Genomic DNA, 9,419 nt, shown 5'->3' with positions numbered 1-9,419 from the left:
CAATACCACAACTTGGATTCTCAAAATGATAACAGTTTGTATAAAAGATTTTCTTTCAAATCAAACTCTTTAGCACCTTTGAACTTAACAAAAATATGAGTGCATAAGATCTCATCAAATAGGAAATAAGAGTTTGATCACATTGATTTCATATAAAACTTTCTTCCCAAAGAGGGTATAACATAATTAAGTAAAAATAGAGAACCATTAACACATGAGGGTCCTGACACGTTATGCAATATGTGTATCAATTTACTAGCTTGAATATCCTACATCCGTAATGTTTCAAGTTCGAACTACATACGATGGAGTTTTGTAAGAGTACGAGAATTCTGATACTAGAAAAAAATGAGTTTAGCCTTCATACCTTGATGGAGCTCTTTAGTGATACTAAAACCTCCCACTACTCTTACAACTTCAATCTACATCAATATAATTCTATTGGACCAATATTAGTAAAAATTATTAGGTTTTTGGTCATTTTCGCATTTTATCAAGCGCCTAGAGTGCATAGCATCCAACTACCTCTATTAATGGTGTTTCTTCATCCAACAATCCCCACTTCCCACCAACAAGAGATACTATAACATCCTTTGTCCACTAAATACCTTCTTAGCATAGTTATAATCATCAATAAACTCACATCAACCAACTTTTACTTACTCACTCATTACAAAATCTCTACAACACCCAATAATCTAGGTTAAGGACTTATGGCTTCCAATCACCATCCCATAAGTGCTAGAACTTATTTCTTGCTCATATATTCACTAAGAATCCATACATGTAGGTCTAATGGCGAAGGATTACCTCTTGTAGACCAAATCTTGAAAGTTAAATTTTGGGGTGTTCTTGAAATTTTGAAGAAATCCTGTGGAATCCAATCAAAACCTGATTGTTACTAGTGATTAAGAAGCGAAATCATCAAAAAATACACTTAAAAACTCACCTTAATTGTGTATTGGAATCCTTGGCCGGATGGGTGAGGGAGAGAAAATCCCAAGTCGTGAAATCTATGCGAAGCACAAAACCTCCTGCCATTGAACAAATCCATGCGAACACGATCCCCATGTCGCGAACATGATGAAGACTGCACCATACACCAGATCAGCAGTTCTATAAGGCCAAAATGAAGGCGAACTTTGTCTGAATCATCCCCGAGGCTCTCGGGACCCTATTCAAACATATCAACAGGTCCTAAAACACGATACGAACTTAGTTGAAGCCTCAAATAATATCAAACAACATCAAAAACATGCATCGCAACCCAATTCAAGCCTAGTGAAACTAATGGATTTTCAACTTCTAAAATTGATGTCGAAAGCTATCAAACCAACTCCGATTGACCTTAAAATTTGCACACTATTCATAAATTACACAACGAACCTTCTCCAACTACCAAAAAACAAAGTCCAATTCTGGTATCAATAAAATCAACTCTCGGTCAAACTTTCCAACTTTTACCAATTCAAGCCGAAACGACCCACTGACCTCCAAATCTATATCCGGACATATGCCTATGTCCAAAATCACCATACAAAGCTATCGGAACCATCAAGGCTCTATTCTGGAGCCGTTTACACATCAGTCAACATCCAGTTAACTCTCTCAACTTAAGTTTCCAACCTTAGGACTAAATATCCCAATTCATTCCAAAATACTCTAAACATAACCAACCACTTCGGCAAGTCACATAACCACAAATGAATATAGAATAAGTAATAACTAGGGGAACGGGGCTATAATACTCAAAACAACAGGCCGGATTGTTACAGTAACATAGATTAAAGAATAATATTGATATCAGTAGTCTTTGGCTTTGTAGAGAACTTGTGATATTCTCTTGGGGCTTGTCCTTTTTTGTTCTACCTCGAACAATTACTTGAATATATGTGTGTAACGACCCGACTATCATTTTATATATTTGCGCCCTGTTTCCCCTTTTGATGCTTCACATACGTGTGATTTAGGTTTTATGACTTGCTGGGTTAATTGTTTTCGTTCCAGAAAGATTTTGGATTGATTTAGACCCTTTGGCTTTTAGAAGCCTAAGTTGATAATATTGACCAAACTTTAAATTTTGTGAAAAAGATCCCGGAACCATATTTTTAAGGCTCCGATAGATTGGTATTATGATTTTAGACTTGAGCATATATCCGGAATCAAATTCGGAGAATCGTAGGTTGATTTCTGTTATTTTGCCGAAAATTGACAATTTGAGGTTTACAAGTTTAACTATAGGTTGACTTTTGGCTATTGGGTTCGGAATTTGATTTTAGAACTTGGAATAGATTTGTTATGTTATTTAGAATTTTTTTGCAAAATTTGGTAACATTTGGCGTTGATTTGATAGGATTCGTATGCTTAGTTGCAATTCTAGAAATTCTTGAACTTTACTTTAAAATTCATGCGTTTTGGTGTCAAATTTGTAGTTCTAGATGTTATTTTTGTTTTTTGATCACGCGAGCAAGCTCGTATGATATTTTTAGACTTGTGTAGATATTTCAGACGTAATTCAGAATGTTTTAGACTGAAAACAGAAAATCTGGTGTGCTGGTGCTCTGATGTCGCAATTGCGAGCACCAGTTTCACAATTGCGAACATGGCAGGGGAGGCTCAAGTGTCGCAATTGAGAGACTAGTTTCACAACTATGAGATTTTCAGGATTGGGGTAGGCTCGCATTTGCGACGAGGACCGGCTTCTCAACTGCGAAGCTATTGTCACAATTGCGACTTCCTCTTACACTGCAGTGGCCGCATTTGCGAGAATTTCTTCGCAATTGCGAGGCTGCAAGTCTGGAATTTAGGTCTCAATTTTTATATTTTAGAACTCTATACTCGGTAGGAGGCGATTTGAAGAGGGGATTTTCATCTACAAATATTGGATAAACTAGTAAATATAAAACAATATAGTATAATATATTTCGAAGTTCACATCAAATTGATATAAACAAGTGAGCAAACTAAGTAGTTGCTGCGCTCATTAAGGATATGAATTGACAGGAGAGAAGACAGATTTCAAGTTTTCAACCACCACCGCTCCTTTCATTCTCCTAAAGAGGGTAACACACCAACCTCCACTTTCTAAAGTAAAAGTAACGATACTATTTTATACTCCACATGAATTACTTTCATCAAACGGTCGTTACCTTTTTTCTTTTAGTTGTACTATACTATATACAAGTAATAACTACATATTTTGAGGTAGCATTTGGACATAAATTTGGTTGATATTTGAAAAAAGTGTTTTACAAGTTGTGTTGAAAATTAATTTTAAAAGTTGAAGTTATGTTTGGACATGTATTTTATTTTAAAAAAATCGATGTTTTGTGAGTGGAAGAAAAAATTTCATGGGCAATTTTTGGGAACATGAATTTTTTTCAAAATTTTCTAAAAAACTGATCATATTTCATGATCAAACGGTATTTTTCAAAACAAATAAAAAAAATAAAATAAAAATGTCAAAATCTATGGCCAGATTGGGGATAAATATAGTGAGGGAAAACTAGGGTGTATCGACCTTTCAATAACAAAGACTTAAGTTTACATTAAAAGATTAAAAGAACAATTAAATAAGCAAATAAAGGAACATATTGGGAGCGTGTGGAGACAGAAAGTGAATCATTTCCAACCAAAAAGAAAAGTGAATCACAAAAAGAGAAAGCTTCAACTTTCTGTCTTTCCATTCCTATCGTTTCATCCCCTTTCTATTGTACTTAAACAATTTCCATTGTGTTCTTCTACCATACTTACATCTTTATGAGGACATATTCAGGAGAACAAGCCCTACAAGAAAGATATATCAACTTTTCTTTGTTCTTACCCTAGAATCAGTTATACCAATGTTTCTAAAAACCTCCATTTCCTCTACCAAAAAGCTCTTCCAAAAAACCCTAGATAGTGTCAAATCCTTTTTCGCCGGTGGATACCAAAAGCTTCCAAAATGCCCTCCATGCAGTCCCCTACTTCTTTGTGCTGGCGGAGCCGATACCAATGTCAACCGAAGCTACACAGAGCTGGAAAAATATTATACCGACTTCAGTACCCATTGGGATTGCGGAAAGGACAAACCCAAGAGGAAAAGCAAGAATAAAATAATATCTCCATCAGCAAATATCTCAAGGCAAGAAGACGACGTTCACCAAAAGATCGTTAGGTTCACCAAAGTGAGCCCAAGAAAGAGTAATTATCAGGTTTTGGAAAAAGAACGTGAAGATCATGATAGTTGTCAAGTTCTTGGCTCAAATGATGATTTAAAGAGGAAGAAGATTATGTATGAAGGAAAGAAGAAATGCCAAGAAATTTCGAGTCCAGGAGATGACTTAAGAGAGGAAAGGAGTTATTTGGTGGCTCAAAAGCTAAGGGAATTGAAAATGTTAGAGAAGAATAACGAAGAGCACGGTAGGGATATTGAAGAAGTTCTTTACTACTACTCGCGTCTCACTTGCCCGACTTATGTTGAAATTGTTGACAAGTTTTTCATGGAAATGTACTCTGAACTTTTCAACCAGCAAGCGACTTCTTTTGGGTATATTAATCATAATATGAGCCTCCAAAGAGTTAACTTGTATTAACTAGCTCCGCGCTATCTTCTTCTGTTTCTTCTTTTGTTAATTTTCTAGTGATCATCTGAAAAATAACACGAATACTTAGCTTGTCCATTATTCAGTTGTCTTGCTTCCTCATTGTTCTAGCTTTTTCTCACAAAATAACTAGGAGTAATATAAAAGGAAAGAGAAAAGAAGAAAATTGTCACTTCGATGTCGAGCAGTCTTAGTTTCTTTTTCCTCAATAAGTATATTTTTCCATATGATTATTAATTCCTTAAAAGAAAACATTTAATGCAATCACCGCTTTGTTTTTCTCGGTTCAAGTGTATAGGATAAAATATGTTTATATTAAATGATTGCACGAAGAAGTGACACGTGGAGCCGAAGACAAAAAATAGTTGAATTTGAAGGAGACGATACGGTCTGTTACCGGAGAGAATGATACTTACAAAGATAAAATAAATGCCTGCCACCCGGTAGCATTTAATGAGGAGTATTTTATAGCATTAAGTACACGGCCCGTTAGAGTGGCTATGTCATTGATAACGCCAAACTATGCCTTATACAAGGACACACACAGACGTAGCAAATATAATCTGAGTAATTTTTTTTTGCCCAGAGTCGAACCACAGAGAATTAACCTATCAATTACTTTTGTCGGATTTACTAAATTCACATAATCAACTTCCCGAAACTTTGTAATTCACGATAGATGATATTTCTAACAACTAACAACTGAAAATAATTAACAGCTGAAAATTAACTATGCTTGATGTGTAAACAGTTGGAATAAGGTCTAAGGTAATGGTTTCCCCCGTTGGTGATTTCCTTGGTTGCATGCTTTTATAGCGATGCCTTAGTTGGCTCTATCAATCAAGAACTCTCCAGCTATCATAAATCTCTCTCGAGTAATTATGATCATTTACTAGACGCACTCTCTCAAGCTACGCTAGCTAGATTCATATTACCATTCTTTTATATCGCACCCGAGGTATCGTTATCTCTAATCCAACCTCTAAACCCTCGGTTATGACTCTCGTCTATACTCCGGGAGTGATGTTGTTCCAACAACTACCTAAATATGCACTCTCTCTCAAGAAGATACATAATAAATAGGAACGGATAATTGAGGGCCCTTTCAACTAACCACAATCAAAACGTAGATGAACAAATAGAGATTAACAGCCAATTCAAATAATATTACTATCACAACCAAGTCATCCCCAACGGGTTTCACCAAAACCTTAGATTAAAGTATTTAGCTACTCATGACAACGTAAGAATAAACTACGAAAATATTCATAATGGAAAATTACCAGAAAGATAGAAGAGAATAAGAACTATGATATTTTTGGGTGATCACTCACACTTCTTCTTCTTGCAAAGGTACTCTAAAAAAATAATAAGCTCCCTTTCTTGGGCGAGTTTCCTACATCTTATAAGGGTTTTACAAAAACTTTCCCGAATTGATACTTTGGCCCCTTAAATTTCTGGACTGTGAACATGCCACCGCAGCCGCGGCGCTGACCGCGGAGGACACTGACTCCAATTGTGGCGCGGACCGCGGTGAGTATGATGGGCCTTTTTGTCTCCGCGTTACTTCTCTTTTTGCTCTTTTTGTGTCTGGGTACTTCTTGAATAGGTGTTTTCTTCACGTTATTACCTCTAAATACTTCATGTTGCTTCCTCAAATCTTATATTCCCTGCAAAACCAAATAACGTTAATTAAACCATTTTATAGGCAACTTACATTATAAAACAACCACAAAGCATGGGCAATTATGGTGTACATAAAAACTATATAGCCTATTATCAACACCCACACTTAAATTATTGCTAGTCCTCGAGCAATTCACCACACTCCATAAAAATTCATTCCCTATGCTTTTCCCTCAACGACTCACTCCAAGAACATTTCACAAGAGTTACACCTCGTAGTGAGCATCTTTTACCTCAAGAATCAAGTTTTTCGTACCCTGTAACATTTGCACTTACTCAACCACTCTACACAATAGTCAAGATGCACCTTTCCTTTGTGAATCACATGCCCTCACATCACACAAGAGAGTAGTTCCATATATATAATGATAGTGATAACAATTAGGAACTCAAATAGACAGAATTCGCTCACTCTCCAAAAAGAACATTCACATGCCACAAAGATGCACCATAGGCTTGCCCCTAGTGTAGTACTCGACTAATCGAGCCCCACTCAGTCTAAGATTAATAGGACTTTATTTGGTTGTAATGTAGGCTAAGGGATGGGTAGGATATATTTGGATATAGTGACTAACCTCCCTAAGCACTTTTAATACAATTACGTTGAACTAAAAAAAATCATCATTTTGTAAGCCAACACTCCACCACACTTATTTAAACATTCCCATACATTAGGTGCAATTTGTACAAGCTACCACTTATTAATCACTACAAAATATATGAACTTTTTTTTTCTTTTCGTGGTGCTTTTCTTTTTACGCTCCACATTCTGCACCTTTTATCTATTTCCATGGTTCCACTTCAAAAACCAAACTACCACCCCATACTTTTATTTTTTCATAATCTCAATACCATTATAGTGCTTAGTGGAAGAAAATTAGTTCAAACAGCAGGCTATTCAAACAAGTAGTTAAGGTTTACATTGTGGTTGCCAAAGAAACAGGCTTATAGGCTCAACGGGGTTAACTAAGATGTAATGCATTCAGGTGGGTTCACTTTATATGTCTGGTTCAACAAAGAAATGCCTATATCATTTCTAAAACCGAATAAAGATACTATTTCGCTTTGCAAACACACATGACAAGTTCTAGGCATCAAATGTACAGCATGGAATACAATGATACTCATACCCACATGGCACATGATTCACTCCGGATTAGTTTATCAAAACATTCTCTTTTGAGTGTTCAAATTAGGTACAAACATACAATTTTTAAGGCACTTAAACAAGATTCAACCCTTGAAGCTAAGCGTTACACTCTAGCGTCTATCGTGTTCAGGTGTAAGAACACTAAGGGTTTTTTTCTTCTTCTTCAATTTTAAGCTCGTCACCCATTAATCCTAACCTAAAACAAAAAAATCTACCTATACCCGGTTCAAGCTAAAACCCTTTGAAAAGAACCGTGGCCCAAAGAAAAATCAAGGGGGAGTTACTACACTACCTAAGACATAAAAAAAATATTCTCGACTTGGTCCCTCAAGAACCCCGCCGAAAGAGATCCATCGTCGGGACAAGTCGCTTCTATTTTAACTTCCTAAAAAAAACTGTTACTCTATTTCTAAAGTCACTAACACAAAATACAACCAAGAACAACAAGTAGATAATATTCACAAGTACAACATACAACAAAGTCCCCCACCCCACGCTTAAAATTAAGACATGTCCTCATGGCTTGACAATATAAAAAGCAGTAAGGTAAAGAAACTTCCCTGAAGGGTCACTCTTGATCCGAAACTGTGTATGGGTTCATGTTGCAGGCACGACCCAGTGCTCTCAACCAGCCCATGAACTTCTTTTCTGACTTTACCTGTCAATCAGCCACAACATCCATGCGGGACCCCAAGACAGTGACGGAGGTCCGCAGTCCAGTCATTTCCTGCTCCAGAGCATCCATCTGAGTGCTCCGGCATGGCTGTGATGATCCTGCCTCGTCCCCTCTAGGAGGGGCTGTGATCTCAGTAGCTTCAGCAGCATCAAAATCATCCTCAGACTCATCAGACGAGTCATCATTGCATTACACTGGTTCTCTTCCCTCTTGACCAATTTTTCTCGCCCGGAAAGGGGTTTTCATAGGTAATTTCCCATCAACTCGGGAGTTCTCAGGAACCTTAGCAAGGCAGCATAGACGGGTGACAAGTGAAGGGAAGTAGCCGCATTTGCTTAGTTCGGGCGACCGGATGAACATTTCTTCAGAGAGGACTCGGGCGACATCAAACCCTTGGTGAGTCATGAAGCAGTAGATCATAGCGGCTTGTGGACCATTTACATTGGTGGTATTGCTGGATGGTAGGAACCGAGTGGTGATGACAGTGAGCCAACATTTGGCCTCCCAAGTAAGCGACTTAGAGTGTAGAGTCATCGGTTGTGCTACCCATTTGGGTTGTCTGCCAGGTATACAAATGACCTCCAGAATTCTGTCCCAGTCAACCATCGAGCAGCCAGCCTTGATGTAATGATCATCACCCGTGAACGCGAGGAGGCGATACACTTTGCGGATGACCTCTATAGAAGCATTAACCGGGGTGTTGCGCACAGTCACAACCTTGTCCCCGTGTTCTGGCAGGTTTGCATAGAACTCCCTCACTAGCTGAATATTGGCTTCCTCAGGAGCCTCAAAGAAGATGTCTAGTTGACACCTCCGTAGCTCATCAAACATATTGGGGCATTCCTTCACCAATGCCTTCCTGTCGATATGGACCTCATGGAGTAGCTTCTTGGCAAGTTTCTGATTGTACCTCGCCTCTGCTTCTTCAGAGACGAACCGAGATCTATCAAATCGTGGTGTGCTGGATTGGGCCCTAGATCATGAGGATCCTCCTAGGCCACTCGCAGAGGAGCCGGTGTTTCGTCTCTTACGGGATGAACTCATAATGCTTGTCAAAACAGAGAAACACGTATTAGGATGAGCATAAAATGGTGACTATGGGTGGTTACTCAGACTTCACCACTACCATGTCACAACATCTCCTTATATCTCCATTGAGGCAATTTTACAAACACATTGTGGGCAAGGCATTTTTTTATTTCATATTCATGGCCCAAGAGAATCAAGAAGACTTCCCCAATTCACTACACTTACACATTCCACACTTCTTTTTTTTGTTTTAAACCATCACCCACCAACAATACCATTCCACACATTCAAAACA

General features: G+C 37.9%; 1 protein-coding gene across 1 annotated transcript; it reads left to right on the top strand.

Moving 5' to 3' along the window:
- The first annotated feature begins 3,602 nt into the window (after positions 1-3,602).
- On the top strand, positions 3,603-4,661 carry LOC104232629 (uncharacterized). Its single transcript, XM_009785886.2, has one exon. It carries the CDS (start codon positions 3,843-3,845, stop codon positions 4,572-4,574), a length of 732 nt encoding a protein of 243 aa, XP_009784188.1. The 5' UTR covers positions 3,603-3,842; the 3' UTR covers positions 4,575-4,661.
- Positions 4,662-9,419: the final 4,758 nt, after the last annotated feature.

Source organism: Nicotiana sylvestris, chromosome 11 (assembly GCF_000393655.2).
Source record: "Nicotiana sylvestris chromosome 11, ASM39365v2, whole genome shotgun sequence".
Classification (NCBI taxonomy): Eukaryota; Viridiplantae; Streptophyta; class Magnoliopsida; order Solanales; family Solanaceae; genus Nicotiana; species Nicotiana sylvestris.
This window is presented reverse-complemented; position numbering and strand designations above follow the sequence as displayed.

Coding starts and splice junctions, on each gene's coding strand:
- LOC104232629 (XM_009785886.2), top strand. CDS start 3,843: ATGTTTCTAAAAACCTCCATTTCCTCTACCAAAAAGCTCTTCCAAAAA.